Source organism: Oncorhynchus gorbuscha, unplaced genomic scaffold (assembly GCF_021184085.1).
Source record: "Oncorhynchus gorbuscha isolate QuinsamMale2020 ecotype Even-year unplaced genomic scaffold, OgorEven_v1.0 Un_scaffold_626, whole genome shotgun sequence".
NCBI lineage: Eukaryota > Metazoa > Chordata > Actinopteri > Salmoniformes > Salmonidae > Oncorhynchus > Oncorhynchus gorbuscha.
In genome coordinates, this window is record NW_025745742.1 from 85,598 (window position 1) to 107,500 (window position 21,903).

The 21,903-nt window shown below is 45.1% G+C and overlaps 1 protein-coding gene across 4 annotated transcripts in view; it reads right to left on the bottom strand.

Moving 5' to 3' along the window:
• Nucleotides 1-21,418, bottom strand: part of LOC124019547 (metallophosphoesterase MPPED2-like) — a 68,292-nt gene extending 46,874 nt beyond the window's left edge. For 2 of the 4 annotated variants that reach the window (XM_046334910.1, XM_046334906.1), the window contains exons 1-2: nucleotides 21,145-21,418; nucleotides 18,127-18,401 (exon numbers count right to left, since the gene is read on the bottom strand). In XM_046334910.1, the coding sequence (XP_046190866.1) occupies nucleotides 18,127-18,254 (128 nt within the window). In that variant the 5' untranslated portion in view covers nucleotides 18,255-18,401; nucleotides 21,145-21,418. Of the gene's footprint in view, nucleotides 1-18,126; nucleotides 18,402-19,583; nucleotides 19,757-21,144 lie in introns of those variants that run through there. The other 2 variants (XM_046334908.1, XM_046334909.1) reach the window with 2 other exon arrangements.
• Nucleotides 21,419-21,903: the final 485 nt, after the last annotated feature.

The window sequence follows — 21,903 nt, forward strand, 5'->3', positions numbered from 1 at the left end:
GCGGGAAAGCAGCCGTGTGTTTGGACAATGAATAGACACTGCAGTAAATAAAACCTAGGACCATGTACCATGCAGGCCAGTGTGCCTTAGCCAATCAGAGGTACAGCAGGCCTATATGCAAACAAGCCATTTGCCACAAGGGCCTGTTATCATTCACTTTGAACTGAACTGTGTGTTTACAGGCAGTAGGGCCTGCCATCATCCACTTTGAACTGAACTGTGTGTTTACAGGCAGTAGGGCCTGCCATCATTCACTTTGAACTGAACTGTGTGTTTACAGTAGAGGTCCACTTCAGACAGCCATAGACTTAACTAGAACACCCCACTAAGCTACAATCCCGATACCAACACACCACATACAAAAGCCCTGATCAAATTGGCCTGACCAAATAAATGAAGATAAACACAAAATACTTCGACCAGGGCGTGACAGAACCCTCCCCCCTAAGGTGCTGACTCCTGGACGCACATCAAAACAATAGGGAGGGTCCGGGTGGGCGTCTGTCCATGGTGGCGGCTCCAGGGCGGGACGTGGACCCCACTCTATCAATGGCTTAGTCCCTCTTCCTCGCGTCCTAGGATAGTCCACCCTCGCCGCCGACCATGGCCTAGTAGTCCTCACCCAGAACCCCACTGGACTGAGGGGCAGCTCGGGACTGAGGGGCAGCTCGGGACTGAGGGGAAGCTCAGCGCTGAAGGGAAGCTCAGCACTGAGGGGAAGCCCAGCACTGAGGGGAAGCTCAGCACTGAGGGGAAGCCCAGCACTGAGAGGAAGCCCAGCACTGAGAGGAAGCCCAGCACTGAGAGGAAGCTCAGGCAGGTAGTTGGATCCGGCAGATCCTGACTGACTGGCGGATCTGGAAGAGTCTGGTTGACTGGCAGATCTGGAAGAGTCTGGCTGACTGGCAGATCTGGAAGAGTCTGGCTGACTGGCAGAGTCTGGCTGACTGGCAGATCCTGGCAGACTGACGGATCTGGCTGCTCCATGTAGACTGGCAGCTCCTTGCATACTGGCAGCTCCATGCAGACTAGCAGCTCTGGCTGCTCCATGCAGACTGACAGCTCAGGCTGCTCCATGCAGACTGGCAGCTCCTTGCAGACTGGCAGCTCCTTGCATACTGGCAGCTCCATGCAGACTAGCAGCTCTGGCTGCTCCATGCAGACTCACAGCTCCTTGCAGACTGACAGCTCTGGCTGCTCCATGCAGACTGACAGCTCTGGCTGCTCCATGCAGACTGGCAGCTCTGGCTGCTCCATGCAGACTGACAGCTCTGGCTGCTCCATGCAGACTGACAGCTCAGGCTGCTCTATGCAGACTGACAGCTCTGGCTGCTCCATGCAGACTGACATCTCTGGCTGCTCCATGCAGACTGACAGCTCTGGCTGCTCCATGCAGACTGACAGCTCTGGCTGCTCCATGCAGACTGACAGCTCAGGCTGCTCCATGTAGACTGACAGCTCAGGCTGCTCCATGCAGGCTGGCAGCTCTGGCTGCGCTGAACAGGCGGGAGACTCCGGCAGCGCAGGAGAGGAGGAAGGCTCTGGCAGCGCTAAACAGGCGGGAGACTGAGGAGGAAGGCTGCGCTGAACAGGCGGGAGACTCCGGCAGCGCAGGAGAGGAGAAAGGCTCTGGCAGCGCTGAACAGGCGGGAGACTCCGGCAGCGCAGGAGAGGAGAGGCTCTGGCAGCGCTGAACAGGCGGGAGACTCCCGCGGCGCAGGAGAGGAGAAAGGCTCTGGCAGCGCTGAACAGGCGGGAGACTCCGGCAGCGCAGGAGAGGAGGAAGGCTCTGGCAGCGCTGAAGAGGCGAGGCGCACTGTAGGCCTGATGCGTGGTGCTGGCACTGGTGGTACTGGGCCGAGGACACGCACAGGAAGCCTGGTGCGGGGAGCTGCCACCGGAGGGCTAGTGTGTGGAGGTGGCACAGGATGGGCCAGACCGTGAAGGCGTACTGGAGATCTTGAGAGCAGGGCTGGCACAGGACGTGCAAGGTTAGGGAGGTGCACAGGAGGCCTTGTGCGTGAGGCTGGCACCATCATCACCAGCCGACTAACACGCACACCAGGACGAGTATGAGGCGCTGACCCAGGTGCCATCAAATCCCCGACACGCTCCGTCGGGCAAATTCCATGCTTAAAGCACCAACACAGCAACTCCCTCATTTCTCCCTCCTCCAATTTCTCCATTAACTCCTTCACAGTCTCTGCTTCGCTCAACTCCAACACCGGCTCTGGTTCTGGTCTCCTCCTTGGCTCCTCACGATAAACAGGGGGACTTGGCTCAGGTCTGACTCCTGACTCTGCCATACTCTCCCTGAGCCCCCAAAACATTTTTGGGGCTGACTCTCGGGCTTCCATCCGCGTCGCCGTGCTGCCTCTTCATACCGGTGCCTCTCCGCTTTCGCCCCCTCCAGTTCTTCTTTGGGGCGGCAATATTCTCCATGCTGTTCCCAGGGTCCTTCTCTGTCAAGGATCTCCTCCCACTAAGGACAATCACCCACGAAACACTCAAAGAATATGGCTGCCTAAATATGGTTCCCAATCAAAGAGAACGATAAACACCTGCCTCTGATTGAGAACCACTTCAGACAGCCATAGACTTAACTAGAACACCCCACTAAGCTACAATCCCAATACCAACACACCACATACAAAAACCCTGACCAAATTGGCCTGACCAAATAAATGAAGATAAACACAAAATACTTCGACCAGGGCGTGACACGAGGAGAGGGACGGAAGCTATACTGTTACACTGGCAATACTAAAGTGCCTATAAGAACATCCTATAGTAAAAGGTATATGAAATACAAATGTTATAGAGAGAAATAGTCCTATAATTCCTATAATAACCTCAATCTAAAACATCTTACCTGGGAATATTGAAGACTCATGTTAAAAGGAACCACCAGCTTTCATATGTTCTCATGTTCTGAGCAAGGAACTAAAACGTTAGCTTTTTTAAATGGCATATATTGCATTTTTACTTTCTTCTCCATTGCATAAACAAATTGAACATGTTTGATTATTTATTTGAGGCTAAATAGATTTTATTGATTTATTATATTAAGTTAAACTAAAAGTGTTCATTCAGTATTGTTGTAATTGTCATTGTTACAAATAAGGAAATACATTTTAAAAATCGTCCGATTAATTGGTATCAGCTTTTTTTGGTCCTCCAATAATCGGTATCGGCGTTGAAAAATCATAATCGGTCGACCTCTAGTTTACAGGCAGTTGCAACAGCGCGACTTTAGATCATTAGAATGCATTCGTCAAAAGCCACAAAATACACTTGGATGGATTTCTGTAAATATGTAGCTAAATACCACAGGAGTCCTCTTACATTTGGGAACTGTACAGTCCTATTGACCATAAAAAGGTAGGCTATCTTTCCCAATATGCACATCAACAACAAGCTCAACTACTAATGCTAGCCAGAGCAAGATGCTCTAAAATTGAAGGAAGGAACATTAGATAAACCCTCTCAAACTTTTTCAGCTAGTTGGCCGTCAAAATTGCACTGATAAAAAATAGGGAATAGCCTGCTCGTCCTTCTGTAGCTTGCCTGCCAATGCATGCGTTGTCCCAACTAAGCACCCAAGCTAGCTTGCTAGCAGGCTTCTCCAGACACAAATGAGAGAACACCTCACGCTGACCATTTTACTCGCCGTAGCAGAGCTGGCTAGGCTGTTTACATGTTATATAGAGCATTCGTGATGAACTATTACCTTTCTTGACTACGTTTACTCACACTGGTCATATTCAGCGGGTGTTTCACATTTGTAAATTCATCAGTTATTCTGCTCTCTGGCACACTCAGATAAGAGTTCTCTTAAATTGGAGACATACTAACTGTATAACATTGGTTCAGCATAACTAGCTAGCTAACCAATCACTAGCTGTGTAGCCACTGAAAAACGACACTAGGGGAAAACATCAGTCACTCACCCACTCCTCCAATGACATGACGTCCTCCTAGAAGCTAGCTAACTATTAGGCTCTGTGTTTTTAGCTACATAGATAGATAGCATATTAGCCACGTTTTCCATTAGCCATTACTTGTTTGATTTTATTGACATTCAAAGCCTTGGTTACAAACTGACACAATGTATCCCGGATGGAGGCAGCAAACAATGTACCAGGCCAGCTGTGATTTACAACCTGACAGCAATATGTTTGGACAACCAAGAAATGTATTGGTGAATTAAATTAATCATGTATTGAACTGCATCCATCTATTCTGCCCACAATGTCTTAGTGTACGTCATGGAATGTTATAAAGCTGGTTTTGAAGCATAAACTGATATTAAGATTGTCTGTTTGTTTCATATCTGTAAAGTAGTTCAAACGCTGTCAGTTCCACTTTAAGCCAAAGCACACAGAGAGTGAAACACTGAATCACCCTTGCTACTAAAACAGTGGAAAAGCTTTGGATAGAAAGCAGAGCCCATTATTTGAGAGAGAGAGAGAGTGAGAGAGAGAGAGAGAGAGAGAGAGAGAGAGAGAGAGAGAGAGAGAGAGAGAGAGAGAGAGAGAGAGAGAGAGAGAGAGAGAGAGAGAGAGAGAGTCGGGGGGGATAATGCATGAAAGGGAGAGAGGAAAGGAAAGGAAAGAGAAGAGAAGAGAGGGGGAAAGAGATCTCTGATGTTGGTAGGAGGATATTTCGTTTGACAGAGCACACTTGGCTCGGTGGCCAAAAACACACAAGTAAAGTGGGTCAAAGTTCACTGCTCGCTCGCTCTCCTGGACCTGACACCTAACTCAGAGCAGATAAGAAGGTCAGGGCCTTTGGCACTGGTTGACTTTGCCGTTTTGGAGATGCCACATTTCCCTCTGATTGATTATAAATACACACTTTCTTGATAAATGTCCAAGAAGTAATACATTGTAGGTATAAAGCGTGTATTTCTCAGTCTATGCTTAGTGTAATGTATGCCTACCCGTTAAGAGTGTTGAGCCAGTAACTGAAAGTTTGCTGTTTTGAATCCCAGAGCTACATAAATCATTACATAACAGATGATGTATTTTGTTTTAGCTTATACATACACCCTCATCTCTTCTCCCAGCACTTCCTCAGAGCTTGCCGTAGGAAGCTGCAAAACATAAAAAGAGAAAAGTCTGTCCTCCACAGGTTCCTCCAACCAGTCTGGGTAATTGGATAATCTGTGACAATTATGTCTGCCGGGAGAGTCAGGAGTGTCTACCCTGCAACACAGTGGAGTGAGGGAGAGGGGGATGAAAGGATAGAGGAATGGACAGATTGTCTTCTTTTCAGAGGGGCGTAGCGGCAGTCTCCTTGTCTAGCCGTTGGTCGGCCCCCACTGTCCAGTTGGGGTCAATGAGGTCAACGACCCCTGGACTCCCTACTTTTCTGGGCTACAAGTAGAAGCTGTCAATCATCTGGGGGGGGGGCATTCACTATTATTTCTAAAAGTGAAAGGGGGATACCTAGTCAGTTGTACAACTGAATGTATTCAGCTGAAATGTGTCTTCCCTCTGAATCAGAGAGATGCGGGGGGCTGCTATAATCAACATCCACGTCTTTAGGCTCCCGGGGAAGGCACCTGCTGCCTATTACAGAGTTACATATAATCACCTATTACAGAGTTACATATAATTACCTATTACAGAGTTACATATAATCACCAATTATATTACAGAGTTACATATAATCACCTATTACAGAGTTACATATAATCACCTATTACAGAGTTTCATATAATCACCTATTACAGAGTTACATATAATCACCTATTACAGAGTTACATATAATCACCTATTATATTACAGAGTTACATATAATCACCTATTATATTACAGAGTTACATATAATCACCTATTACAGAGTTACATATAATCACCTATTACAGAGTTACATATAATCACCTATTACAGAGTTACATATAATCACCTATTACAGAGTTACATATAATCACCTATTATATTACAGAGTTACATATAATCACCTATTATATTACAGAGTTACATATAATCACCTATTATATTACAGAGTTACATATAATCACCTATTACAGAGTTACATATAATCACCTATTACAGAGTTACATATAATCACCTATTACAGAGTTACATATAATCACCTATTATATTACAGAGTTACATATAATCACCTATTACAGAGTTACATATAATCACCTATTACAGAGTTACATATAATCACCTATTATATTACAGAGTTACATATAATCACCTATTATATTACAGAGTTACATATAATCACCTATTACAGAGTTACATATAATCACCTATTACAGAGTTACATATAATCACCTATTATATTACAGAGTTACATATAATCACCTATTATATTACAGAGTTACATATAATCACCTATTACAGAGTTACATATAATCACCTATTACAGAGTTACATATAATCACCTATTACAGAGTTACATATAATCACCTATTACAGAGTTCATATAATCACCTATTATATTACAGAGTTACATATAATCACCTATTACAGAGTTACATATAATCACCTATTACAGAGTTACATATAATCACCTATTAATCACATATAATCACCTATTATATTACAGAGTTACATATAATCACATTACAGAGTTATAATCATATTACAGAGTTACATATAATCACCTATTACAGAGTTACATATAATCACCTATTACAGAGTTACATATAATCACCTATTACAGAGTTTCATATAATCACCTATTACAGAGTTACATATAATCACCTATCACAGAGTTACATATAATCACCTATCACAGAGTTACATATAATCACCTATTACAGAGTTACATATAATCACCTATTATATTACAGAGTTACATATAATCACCTATTATATTACAGAGTTACATATAATCACCTATTATATTACAGAGTTACATATAATCACCTATTACAGAGTTACATATAATCACCTATTACAGAGTTACATATAATCACCTATTATATTACAGAGTTACATATAATCACCTATTATATTACAGAGTTACATATAATCACCTATTATATTACAGAGTTACATATAATCACCTATTACAGAGTTACATATAATCACCTATTACAGAGTTACATATAATCACCTATTACAGAGTTACATATAATCACCTATTATATTACAGAGTTACATATAATCACCTATTATATTACAGAGTTACATATAATCACCTATTATATTACAGAGTTACATATAATCACCTATTATATTACAGAGTTACATATAATCACCTATTACAGAGTTACATATAATCACCTATTACAGAGTTTCATATAATCACCTATTACAGAGTTACATATAATCACCTATTACAGAGTTACATATAATCACCTATTACAGAGTTACATATAATCACCTATTACAGAGTTACATATAATCACCTATTACAGAGTTACATATAATCACCTATTACAGAGTTACATATAATCACCTATTACAGAGTTACATATAATCACCTATTCTCCTCTAGTACTCCTTCCCTCTTTCATTCCCAATCAACGTCCACCACAGTTGTCATGTCTTAATGATTTTCCAGTCAATAGCCCTCTAATGGCTAGGCCCCAACCTAGAGCCTTTGGAGGTCAAAGGGCAAATGTCGAATAGCTAATCAACTGGAGTTGACAACATCCTACCTAATGTTAATAAATATGCAAGTAGCTGTCTCCATTTTTATCCCTGCTGTAGTAAAACAGCCAGAGGACAGAGCTTAAATTCAAAATATTTAATTCATTGCCAAAAGATGATTGTGGTAATAAGGTCAAGACAGGTGGTATTTGTCTAAGAACATTCTAAATCACTCATTAGTTTACAGTCTGTGTATTAGAGGTGTGCATGACCTTCTAAATCCCATTAGTTTACAGTCTGTGTATTAGAGGTGTGCATGACCTTCTAAATCACATCAGTTTACAGTCTGTGTATTGGAGGTGTGCATGACCTTCTAAATCACATTAGTTTACAGTCTGTGTATTGGAGGTGTGCATGACCTTCTAAATCACATTAGTTTACAGTCTGTGTATTGGAGGTGTGCATGACCTTCTAAATCACATTAGTTTACAGTCTGTGTATTGGAGGTGCGCATGACCTTCTAAATCACATTAGTTTATAGTCTGTGTATTAGAGGTGTGCATGACCTTCTAAATCCCATTAGTTTACAGTCTGTGTATTGGAGGTGTACATGACCTTCTAAATCCCATTAGTTTACAGTCTGTGTATTGGAGGTGTGCATGACCTTCTAAATCCCATTAGTTTACAGTCTGTGTATTAGAGGTGTGCATGAGAAGTAGAGAGAGAGAGAGGTAGAGAGAGAGTGAGAGAGTTAGAGAGAGAGGTAGAGAGAGTGAGAGAGGTAGAGAGAGAGTGAGAGAATTAGAGAGAGAGAAATAAGTAGAGAGAAAGAGACTCCTCAGTGGATCTGTTCCTTTGATGGGGATAGCATCACCACAGCACAGATCAACCACCACAAACAGACTGTTCCTCCTTATCACCCCTCTCAGAACCACTGTATGCCACTGGGAGTGTGTGTGAGAGAGAGCAATATCAAGGGGAAAAGCTGGTGTGTGTGTGTGTGTGTGTGTGTGTGTGTGTGTGTGTGTGTGTGTGTGTGTGTGTGTGTGTGTGTGTGTGTGTGTGTGTGTGTGTGTGTGTGTGTGTGTGTGTGTGTGTGTGTGTGTGTGTGTGTGTGTGTGTGTGTGTGTGTGTGTGTGTGTGTGTGTGTGTGTGTGTGTGTGTGTGTGTGTGTGCGCATGCTACAACCATATCACCATCTTCTGAGCTCTAAACTCTATAGGGGCAAATTACAAAGATAATGATCACTGGCTGGCTGACCTGCTAACAAATATTTACCTCTGACCCTTCCTCTCTACCTGCTCTTCCTTTATTGCTCATCCAGGTCAAACATCAAAACATATTGGTCCGCATTCACCCTATCAACCCACAAACACACACGTGCGCACCACACACAGTCACACACACAGTCACACACACAACCCCCCGCCCCCCCATACTCACTCATCCACAGAGCAATACCATTTCTAGGAGAGGAGCAGAGTGCCTCTCTTATCTTCTGCGTTTCAGCTGTCCTCTAATTCAATAAACTACAGAGGAACAAAATGAACACAGAAATAACAGAGAGGAGAGAGAGAGAGGAGAGAGAACGAGCAAGGTGAAGACAGAAACGAATGGACAGAGAGGCAGAATGAGGAAACAGGGAAATCTAAAACACAGGCACACAATCCAAATGTAAAATAATACTAGTAAACAAACATGTTATGGTCTTTCCTTCGATCTCCCTGCACCCCTCTGTATCTAGTAGAGGAGCAACCTGCTGGCCCCTCCCTTAGTCCTGCTGGCCCCTCCCTGTTAGTCCTGCTGGCCCCTCCCTGTTAGTCCTGCTGGCCCCTCCCTGTTAGTCCTGCTGGCCCCTCCCTGTTAGTCCCTCTGGTCCCCCCTGTTAGTCATGCTGACCCCTTCCTTAGTCCTGCTGGCACCTCCCTGTTAGTCCTGCTGGCCCCTCCCTGTTAGTCCTGCTGGCCCCTCCCTGTTAGTCCCTCTGGTCCCTCCCTGTTAGTCATGCTGGCCCCTTCCTTAGTCCCGCTGGCCCCTCCCTGTTAGTCCCGCTAGCCCCTCCCTGTTAGTCCCTCTGGTCCCTCCCTGTTAGTCTTGCTGGCCCCTTCCTTAGTCCGGCTGGCCCCTCCCTGTTAGTCATGCTGGCCCCTTCCTTAGTCCCGCTGGCCCCTCCCTGATAGTTCCTCTGGTCCCTCCCTGTTAGTCATGCTGGCCCCTTCCTTAGTCCCCTGGCCCCTCCTGTTAGTCCCTCTGGCCCCTCCATGTTAGTCCCTGACCCCTTCCTTAGTCCCTCTGGTCCCTCCCTGTTAGTCATGCTGGCCCCTTCCTTAGTCCCCTAGCCCCTCCCTGTTAGTCCCCTCCCTCCCTGTTAGTCCCTCCCTGGTCCCTCCCCTCCATGTTAGTCATGCTGGCCCCTTCCTTAGTCTCGCTGGCCCCTCCCTGTTAGTCCTTTCTGGCCCCTCCCTGTTAGTCATGCTCCCTTCCTTAGTCCCGCTGGCCCCTCCCTGATAGTTCCTCTGGTCCCTCCCTGTTAGTCATGCTGGCCCCTTCCTTAGTCCCGCTGGCCCCTCCTTGTTAGTCCCTCTGGCCCCTCCATGTTAGTCATGCTTGCCCCTCCCTTAGTCCCGCTAGCCCCTCCCTGTTAGTCCTGCTGGCCCCTCCCTGTTAGTCTGTTAGTCCCTGCTGGTCCCCTTCCTTATGCTGGTCCCTGCTGGCCCCTCCCTGTTAGTCCCTCTGGTCCCTCCCTGTTAGTCATGCTGGCCCCTTCCTTAGTCCCGCTGGCCCCTCCCTGTTAGTCCCGCTAGCCCCTCCCTGTTAGTCCCTCTGGTCCCTCCCTGTTAGTCTTGCTGGCCCCTTCCTTAGTCCCGCTGGCCCCTCCCTGTTAGTCCCTCTGGCCCCTCCATGTTAGTCATGCTGGCCCCTTCCTTAGTCCCGCTGGCCCCTTCCTTAGTCCCGCTGGCCCCTCCCTGATAGTTCCTCTGGTCCCTCCCTGTTAGTCATGCTGGCCCCTTCCTTAGTCCCGCTGGCCCCTCCTTGTTAGTCCCTCTGGCCCCTCCATGTTAGTCATGCTGACCCCTTCCTTAGTCCCGCTGGCCCCTCCCTGTTAGTCATGCTGGCCCCTTCCTTAGTCCCGCTAGCCCCTCCCTGTTAGTCCCTCTGGTCCCTCCCTGTTAGTCTTGCTGGCCCCTTCCTTAGTCCCGCTGGCCCCTCCCTGTTAGTCCCTCTGGCCCCTCCATGTTAGTCATGCTGGCCCCTTCCTTAGTCTCGCTGGCCCCTCCCTGTTAGTCCTTTCTGGCCCCTCCCTGTTAGTCATGCTGGCCCCTTCCTTAGTCCCGCTGGCCCCTCCCTGATAGTTCCTCTGGTCCCTCCCTGTTAGTCATGCTGGCCCCTTCCTTAGTCCCGCTGGCCCCTCCTTGTTAGTCCCTCTGGCCCCTCCATGTTAGTCATGCTTGCCCCTCCCTTAGTCCCGCTAGCCCCTCCCTGTTAGTCCCTCTGGCCCCTCCATGTTAGTCATGCTGGCCCCGCCCTTAGTCCCGCTGGCCCCTCCCTGTTAGTCCTGCTGGCCCCTCCCTGATAGTCCTGGAGCGGCCTAGTGTTGGGCCAGTAACCGAAAGGTTGCTGGATCGAATCCCTGAGCTGACAAGGTAAAAATCTGCCGTTCTGCTCCTGAACAAGGCAGTTCTCTGTAGGCCATAATTGTAGATAAGAATTTGTTCTTAACTGACTTGCCTTGTTAAATAAAGGTTAAATAAAATATAAAAATAAATAGTCCTGCTGGCCCCTCCCTGTTAGTCCTACCATAATGGGAGAGTATGGAACACAAAGCCTGTGTTTAATATCACCACGGACGGAACCTTCCGGCGTTTCATTGAGGAATAAATTGCTTCTGCTAATGTTCCTTTCATTACGCCACAGCCCTTAATTGTGCTGCTGACAGGCCTCTGGCTACAGGGGGGATGGGCAGAGACATTGCGTGTTAGAGCGGTGTGTGTGTGTGTTTGTTTCTGCAGCCTCACACATACACAAGCACAATACCAGGGATTTCAGGATTTAGAGCCGACACAGAGGAATGAACTGTTATTAGTCTGAATATACATCGTCAGTCTGATACCTGTGCAGAACGGTGTCAAAACAAACTACAGGATGTGGTAGCAACATATCCACACTCATAAAGAGCTTCAAGCACAAACAAACTACCCCCACACAGACCCACACTGACCCACATCCACCACATACATTTACCAAATATTTGTCAAGCTTTTACCAAGCTGCAAAATGGAAAGTACGTTGCCTTTTTACACATTATAATGTCTACGCCAGAGGGATGTCAGGATACATTTGCAATTGTAAATGCAAACGGCTTCAACAAAAGCTCAGTAAATATTAAATCAAACGAGGGCACAAGGCAGTGGTCTAAAACTTGCAACATGAAAGGAGTCTATTCCTAACGACACAGGAAGTGGCATCATGGAGACATCCCCTCCGCCACGGGGTCCTGGGGGAAGGCCAGTATCTGAAGGACCTCAAAATGGCTTCCATCTCAAAACAACAGACCTGCCAAATGTCAACTGTCACTTAACCCCCGTCCACCTTGCTGTAGCGCCAGGGCCAAGGGTAGGAGAGGAACTCAATCAAGGGTTCTCCTGTTTCAAAAGCACTCCATTCTGGCTGCGGTGAAGCAGTGGGCCCCGCAAACAAAGAGATACCGTCTGTTCCAACGAGGGGGAAAAACTTCTCCTGAAACTGTCTGAGTAGGGAAGGAGAGAGGGGTGAAGAGGGGAGGAAAGTGAGGGGAGGGAAGAGTGAAGAAGGTGAAGGGGGGAGGAACGGATGAGAGTAAAGAGAGTAAAGAGGCCAGCAGGGGTAAAGGGGCAGGTTCGGCTAGACTGATTTCCTTTGCGGGTTTCATGATGTGTGACTTAGAAAATTCTATGCATGTGAATCAAACGCAGTGACTTAACATTCACATGGAGATGACAGTACCCTTTTTCATTTTTTAAAATTTAACCTTTATTTAACTAACAAGTCAACTAAGACCAAATTCTTTACAATGACGGCCTACCCGGGTCAAACCCTAACCCGAACGACGCTGGGCCAATTGTGCGCTGCCCCATGGGGCTCCCAATCATGGCCGGTTGTGATACAGCCTGGAATCGAACCAGGGTCTGTAGTGACGCCTCTAGCACTGATTTGCAGTGCCTTAGACCTCTGTGCCATTCGGGAGCCCGATTAGGCTACTATCCCAAAAGCCCCCGCTTGTTTGCGTATTTCTGTCATGTGACACACTACCCGTCAGTAGTCCTCTCTCCCCCAAACACCCCTCCATGTTCACAAAGAGGACGCTATATCACAGCAAATCCCATCACAGTCCAAAACCATACAGCACATATCTAGACATGTGCTGGGCTAATTGTCAGAAGAAGAAAATCAACCGAGTTCATTTGGATGAACACAACTGTATGGCTTTGATTCTGTTCTTTAGCATTTATACAGAACACACAGACACACAGTTGGGTTGATGTTGTTAAATGATTCACACTTTTAGGAGCTTCTCAATTATTCAGAGATTGAAAGTAATTAACGAGGCATCTGGAGAAGAACAACGGAATCAAATAGAATGAAAAAGATGATGCAACTCAGTCCTATTTTGGGGATTCAATTTCCATTTCCACATGATCAAGTGAACGTGTAATTCTAACACCACATTCAACAATAACAACGCAATTCCACATTTTACCAAACCATCTAGAAAGGAATTCTGCTGCATCGCAATTTAGTGTTTTAAAAGCAGCGAGGAGCGCTCCCGTGTAGAGCTGTCTCAGTGTGTGTGTGTGTGTGTGTGTGTGTGTGTGTGTGTGTGTGTGTGTGTGTGTGTGTGTGTGTGTGTGTGTGTGTGTGTGTGTGTGTGTGTGTGTGTGTGTGTGTGTGTGTGTGTGTGTGTGTGTGTGTGTGTGTGTGTGTGTGTGTGTGTGTGTGTGTCAGCGTGTGTCAGCGTGTGTTTGCATGGTTGACTGCATGTATGCGTGTGTGTTAAAAAGTGATCTTGGACGCATGCCAACCTTTAAGCACCTACACCCCCACCTCCCTAAAGAGCCCAGTGTACCCTTAGTCCCAGTCTAAATTCTGTGTCCCCTTATTCCCAGTCTCAGTGTCCCCTTAGTACCAGTCTCAGTGTCCCCTTTGTCCCAGTCTCAGTGTCCCCTTGTCCCAGTCTCAGTGTCCCCTTAGTCCCAGTCTCAGTGTCCCCTTTGTCCCAGTCTCAGTGTCCCCTTAGTCCCAGTCTCAAACTCCCCAGTGTCCAAACCCCTTAGTCCCAGTCTAAACTCCCAGTGTCCCCTTAGTCCCAGTCTAAACTCCCAGTGTCCCCTTAGTCCCAGTCTAAACTCCCAGTGCCTCCTTAGTCCCAGTCTAAACTCCATGCTTCTCTGTCTGGCCTCCTCTGCATTTTACCCTCACATCCCGCTCAAATTGGACGCAATGCGATTACCGGCCCAACTCAAAGCACATGTTCCAAGTTGCTGAGCATTTCACTTCATGGGACGACTAAAAGGAGAGGAAAGGGAAAACAGACAGTTTGGAAAATAAAGCAACACAAACATGGTTGGGCTATGTTTGTCTGACACAGAGAGGCTCCCATGCTCTCAAGAATGTTCACTTTGACTCCTGGGTCACGTTACCAAGCATTAGCAAGAAATTGCAGCTGATGGGGTCTGAATGTGTGTGTGTGTGTGTGTGTGTGTGTGTGTGTGTGTGTGTGTGTGTGTGTGTGTGTGTGTGTGTGTGTGTGTGTGTGTGTGTGTGTGTGTGTGTGTGTGTGTGTGTGTGTGTGTGTGTGTGTGTGTGTGTGCATACACCCTGAGTGTGTGCAGTGGTCTAGTGCTAGCTGTGCCACCAGAGATTCTGGGTTCGAGCCCAGGCTCTGTCGCAGCCGGCCGCGACCGGGAGTTCCATGGGGCGACGCACAATTGGCCTAGTGTCATCCGGGTTAGGGAGGGTTTGGCCGGTAGGGATATCCTTGTCTCATCGCGCACTAGTGACTCCTGTGGCAGGCCGGGTGCAGTGCACGCTAACCAGGTCGCCAGGTGCACGGTGTTTCCTTCGACACATTGGTGCGGCTGGCTTCCGGGTTGGATGCGGACTGTGTGAAGAAGCAGTGTGGCTTGGTTGGGTTGTGTTTCGGAGGACGCATGGTTTTCAACCTTCGTCTCTCCCGAGCCCGTACGGGAGTTGTAGTGATGAGACAAGATAGTAACTACTAAAACAATTGGATACCACAAAAATTGGGGAGAATAGGGGTAAAAAATATATATTTAAAAAATTAAATGAAAAAATGTAAATAAGTGTTAATTCAGTATTGTTGTAATTGTCATTATTACAAACACATTTTTAAAAATCGGGGGATGAATCGGTATCGGCTTTTTTGGGTCCTCCAATAATCGGTATCGGTATCAGCGTTGAAAAATCATAATCGGTCGACCTCTACAAGAGATACTGCTGTGCTGCGAGTCACAGACATCTAAATAGTGTCTCCTGGACTGCCTGCCCGGCACAAAAACATTAGCAAGGATAAAGTTTCATAAGGCAACCCACATCTCTCCTATTTTTTCTCTTTGGTTCAGGAGGAGCAGCAAGGTCTTTATTTCTGTCTAAATAGAGTTCCTTCAGCGGCAGGGCTAGGCTGACCCCGGGCCAATCTGATCATTATCTACCCCATCTAAACAAACCTTACTTTCCCAGAACAGAGCACGCATTCTATAAGCACTCTTACATGGTGGGGGAGGGGTTTATGTGTGTGTGTGTTTGTGTTTGTTTGTCTGTGTGGGGTGTGTGTGTGTACAAGGAACGCCTGTGAATGTGTGTGTGTGTGTGTGTGTGTGTGTGTGTGTGTGTGTGTGTGTGTGTGTGTGTGTGTGTGTGTGTGTGTTGTGTGTGTGTGTGTGTGTGTGTGTGTGTGTGTGTGTGTGTGTGTGTGTGTGTGTGTGTGTGTGTGTGTGTGTGTGTGTGTGTGTGTGTGTGTGTGTGTGTGTAAATGTACAGCAGCAGTCTCAGTGAATATACAGCAGCAGTCTCAGTCTCATACACAGGTTAAAGAATGAATGCCTCAGATACTGGCAGCCCAGTAGAAGAGTGCAGGAAACACATGCATGTATTTATCATGGTGCTTAGCTTATTGTATCCCAAAGAATCAAAATGGTAGTTCAGGTAATTCAAGTATTATCTAATTACAGTATAATGTCATTAACGTTTTCTCAGGTATTTCCTATGTCAAAACAAGAACCTTACCTCCCTTATCCTACCTCATTTGTACACACTGTATATAGACCTTTTCTATTGTATTATTGGCTGTATGTTTATTCCATGTGTAACTCTGTGTTGTTGTTTGTGTTGCACTGCTTTGCTTTATCTTGTCCAGGTCGCAGTTGTAAATGAGAACTTGTTCTCAACTGGCCTACATGGTTAAATAAAGGTGATCTGGCCTACATGGTTAAATAAAGGTGATCTGGCATACCTGGTTAAATAAAGGTGATCTGGTCTACCTGGTTAAATAAAGGTGATCTGGCCTACCTGGTTAAATAAAGGTGATCTGGTCTACCTGGTTAAATAAAGGTGATCTGGTCTACCTGGTTAAATAAAGGTGATCTGGTCTACCTGGTTAAATAAAGGTGATCTGGTCTACCTGGTTAAATAAAGGTGATCTGGTCTACCTGGTTAAATAAAGGTGATCTGGTCTACCTGGTTAAATAAAGGTGATCTGGTCTACCTGGTTAAATAAAGGTGATCTGGGCTACTTGGTTAAATAAAGGTGATCTGGTCTACCTGGTTAAATAAAGGTGATCTGGGCTACCTGGTTAAATAAAGGTGATCTGGTCTACCTGGTTAAATAAAGGTGATCTGGTCTACCTGGTTAAATAAAGGTGATCTGGGCTACTTGGTTAAATAAAGGTGATCTGGTCTACCTGGTTAAATAAAGGTGAAACAAAATACATAAATCAAAAAACAAAAGGTGAAAAATACCAGATGTGATAATGTGTAACAACAATGATTTGCATGACATGGTATATAACGATTTATCTTCAATGGTTCATTTAAACAACTATGTGAGGATCCAATGGTATTTGATGGTTGAAAAAGGACCAGGAGGACAGATGTATAGTGGTCAGAACATCGTGTCCATACACCTTAAGATGAGAGTCAGAGAGAGACCACAGGCCAGGCATTCAGACAACCACAGAGTCGACCGCAACGTCAAGCCTCGCACCAGCCTGCAAAAGAGCCCGCTTAAATCATAAATATTACAATGCCTTTTTCATAAATCTGCCACATCGTCTCTGCCCACAGCGGTCTGTTGACCACATGCGGTGGAGATTCTCCGGTCAGAGCACTTTGGCCTGCTGATGAAAAGCAGGGCATTGGGTAGCAGACCAGACAACGGTAACGCTAAAGAAGTGGCTGGATAAATAAAGGAAGAGAGCAGCCTGATAGACAGAGGACATAGTGAACATGCTGTAGGGACAACATGCTTCAGAAGACTGCTGTTATCAGCTACAACACAGGTAGAACCTACAACACAGGGAGAACCTACAACACAGATAGAACCTACAACACAGGTAGAACCTACAACACAGATAGAACCTACAACACAGGTAGAACCTACAACACAGGGAGAACCTACAACACAGGGAGAACCTACAACACAGATAGAACCTACAACACAGGTAGAACCTACAACACAGGTAGAACCTACAACACAGATAGAACCTACAACACAGGGAGAACCTACAACACAGATAGAACCTACAACACAGATAGAACCTACAACAGCAGTAGAACCTACAACACAGATAGAACCTACAACACAGTAGAACCTACAAAACAGGGAGAACCTACAACACAGATAGAACCTACAACAGCAGTAGAACCTACAACACAGATAGAACCTACAACACAGGGAGAACCTACAACACAGATAGAACCTACAACACAGGTAGAACCTACAACACAGGTAGAACCTACAACACAGATAGAACCTACAACACAGGGAGAACCTACAACACAGATAGAACCTACAACACAGATAGAACCTACAACAGCAGTAGAACCTACAACACAGATAGAACCTACAACACAGTAGAACCTACAAAACAGGGAGAACCTACGACACAGGGAGAACCTACAACACAGATAGAACCTACAACACAGTAGAACCTACAATACAGGGAAAACCTACGACACAGGGAGAACCTACAACACAGATAGAACCTACAACACAGATAGAACCTACAACACAGGGAGAACCTACAACACAGATAGAACCTACAACAGCAGTAGAACCTACACCACAGCTAGAACCTACAACAGCGGTAGAACCTAGAACACAGCTAGAACCTAGAACACAGCTAGAACCTGCAGGTAGAACATTGCATAGTATAAGTTTGGTAAGAAGGAATAGGAAAACAATGTGTGTGTGTGTGTGTGTGTGTGTGTGTGTGTGTGTGTGTGTGTGTGTGTGTGTGCGTGCGTGCGTGCGTGCGTGCGTGCGTGCGTGCGTGCGTGCGTGCGTACTCACATGTGGACATGTGGAGGTTGAAAGCGGCTCTGGTTGATGTTGTAGTGAGTGAAGGCCTGTGTGGGGTTGGAGCTGTACTCGTCCACTGTGATGGTCACTTTGCCCTGAGAGGTGATTCCATGAGCCATGCTTCCACCGTTCGGACATCAGACACTGTTCACCAGGATCCAAGGCTGAACCATTCAGCGGTCATCCTTCAGAACCGCTGCTCAGAACTATAACCGCCTCCTGTACAAAACCGGATCAACCACACTGAACCACAACCACACAGCAATCTGAAGAGAAACAAAGAGAAGAGAAACAGAAACAGAACACGGTTGAACCAGTGTTTAAATCACAAACATACACGTTGTAAATGTAGATGAGACTGTGATGGAAATAGTAAGAATAGACCATTCTGATTGGTAAATATGTACACACATCAAGCTTCCTCGAAACCAAAACACAATCATTTTCCTGAACAGCGGTTGCCGTGATGACAGACATCGACAGTAAACTGAGAAACTGGCAAATGTTTGTAAAAATGGTAAATTGTACTAAATACTGAAGATACCGTCTGTATATGGGAAGTGATACTGTAAGCAGGTGCTCGTAATATTAAATAGGGAAATACTGCGTCTTCATTTGCTAAATAAGGAACAGTTGAAAGAGTCAGTAACAACCCTCCTTATGTTGATTGTGGACGTGATTTGTCAAACAGATTAAACCAGACAATTATAATTTTGCAATAGTATTATAAAAAAAAATATTATAATAATCTGGACAGAAAAAATACACATGCAGTAATTTCAATAACCATAGCCTAACTATCTGAAACTACTCTAAGGCCATCTAAGAACATCTGTCAACTGCCGATCAGAAAGGAATAACTACAAACCATTGATTCTGCAGTAATTTCCCTGAACATTTCATTATTATTTAGGATGAAGACCAACTCATCCTGTATGACAAAATAACTAAACTGCCCAACCATTGGTCATTAAACAGATGCTATAAGGAGACCATGCAGTTTGTTCAAACACATGTGAAATGACCATATTAATGGATTACAATACATGTATAAATCATTTTGACATTGAAAACAAATATTAAAAGTATAAAAGTACAACAAATAAATTTGAGCATAAAATTGTACTAATTAAATAGTTGCATGCAGAAGCATAGATTGTCTGATGCTCTCCTAATTTTACAATGTGGTTATAGCTCGTCATATTAAATTAAAAATGAATCGTAGTTAATTGCAAAAGTCAGTTTACTTTCAAATTGTAAATGTATATCCATAAAGATTTAGAAAAATACGTTTTGATAGTAATGCAGTTAGTAACATTTTAATTTAAGGCACAAACTCACCTATCAGAGAAATAGATCAATAATGGTCAATCCTAAATAGCATAAATCACAATAGTGTGCGATTGTTTATGAACTAAGAGTAACTAACATAAACTGACGTTACTGACCCAAGAAAACGACCCAAGTTACCGGTGTCGTGTGATTTCTCATACCGCTTTGGAAGCTTGCTCAACGGTGCTTCAGTTCTGCTGTGCTCCCTCAACCCTTGTGTCGCTCCCTCCTGTCTCAACCCCTGATTGATTATAGTCAGTAGTAAGTAGCCACTGTGGGCTTGACATCGCACCTGCAAGCTTTTATACGAGACCTCCACTTGCACTGTCTCTCCGATGCAAGGACCGGTAGCCTACTGTGCCCCTCAATTTAAAAAGTCCATCACTAATTGAAAAATCTAAACAACGGTCGCTGAGTTCAGGAGAGGATTCATTTCAGTGTTAACAAGTGCTTGATAGCCACGCAGACACTACTTTATATTTGTAAATGCAGTCATACTTGACTTAGCACATTCATAATATATACTGCATATCCTATTGTGTACATATCCGTTCATTACTTTGTATAAGCTAATTACCTAAACTCATTTTTATTTTTAATCAGACGTTTTTAAATGATTGATATAGATTTGTGCACTGCATTGTTGTGGGAGCTAACACAAGGTTTTCCTGGCACCTTTTATAGCCTCTATGCTGTACTCTGTGTTCGTGACGAAAAACATTTGATTTGTATTTTATTTTGATACAATTTATCGACGCAACAAAACACAAGTATACATTATACTACTCGCAACATAAGATGATACCATGTATATATATATACATTATATATATGATATACATTGTAACAACTCCAAAGCAACATTGCGACCATGGCTATGTACCAATTAGGCGAAATGCCTCCCTGTGTTTAGCCATCACCATTTAGGCCTAGAAGATAACAGAAGATAACAATACATGCAATCAAATATCTCCAAGTTGTCTGTGGACTTGAAATTGTACAGTTTCCACTAGGCCTGCACTAGCCTAGGCTACTGTAAACAGACACCCGTGAACTTTGCCCAATGCTTGCAGCACTCCATTGAAAAACGTGAAACTGCAGACAGTGAGCATGCATGGTATTGGTAGCGAGATATTCCATACGTGTGTATTTTGCAATAGCCTATTATGGTTTACCTTGGTAGCCTACATAGCTAGCTGCAACTAGCTACTTCAAGTAGCTAAATCTGCCCATGCATTTTAAATGCACGCTTTAGCTTCCCATATTAAATGCTTTCGCGCCAATATACTGTAGTTACTATTTCTTCCAATGCAAACATATACACGTTCCTAACTTTAAAAATGCACATTCAAATTATAAATCCACTATTTACCACCGCATTACTATAGTCGGGGAGAGGGAAACACACTGACCCTATGGTACCACACATTACTAGCTCAGTGCACCGCTTGCCATAACATTGCTGTTTTCAATAATGAACTAAAAGGATCTGTGAACTGTGCGTTCTGGCATCTCGTATAAAGAAACAGCAAAGGTGGTCAGTGTCAGCGAACCATCTGCACTAACCTCTTGCTCTCCCTCGTAAATGACAAGGCACCTCTAACCTGCGGCTTTGTGTCATGTTTTCTTATTCTCTCCATGCCTGCGATTTTCAAAGCCAGAGGTGAATATAGCTACCTTCGTTCTGGCGGATACGTGTCCCGGGGTCGCCCTCTACGCTGTCAAAAGACGCAGATCCATGCGGGAGAATGCCGATTTGGAGGCCGGCGGGGGTTGCAGTCTGGGCGGGCAGGGCAGAACCTTCGACCCTGGGGGACCTCGGCTGGCTCTTGTGGAAACGAGACAGACAGAAGCGGAGAGGGGGAGCAAGAGAGAGAGAGAGAGCAGCCTCGATCTGACAGAGGAGAAGCCGGAGAGCGGTGTAGTGAGATGGGACTGCCACTGGGGTCAGAGAGAGCAGAAAGAGCACAGCCTCGCACGCGGGCTCGAGCACGGGCACAGACAGACAGACATGTGCGCGCGTGCGCACTCCCGTTTGTCTCAAACACGCGTTTTTTGCTTCTGCAAGCTGGCTCAATCTATTCCATTTAGAAAGACAGATAACCACCATGAACCTGTCAGCTACATTTCCACGTGGAAATATACTTTATTTCTCTCGCCATTCGTGGCTTGTCTTTTGGCATGCATATGATAGGCTTGCCTAAGGTATACGAGTATTTAGAGTTTACTGCAATTCACACTTGCAGGGCACCACAGACGTGACGGAGTTGACTGGGAGAGTGGAACAAATATGCGGCTATCGATTTCCTTCAGTAAAACCATAATACAGAATTCAATACTGTGGCTGCAAGTCCACGAACTCTCCAAATGACACATCGTTTGTCCACCATGCAGCCAAATATGCAGCAGTCCACCAGCAGCAGTAGCCTACAGCAG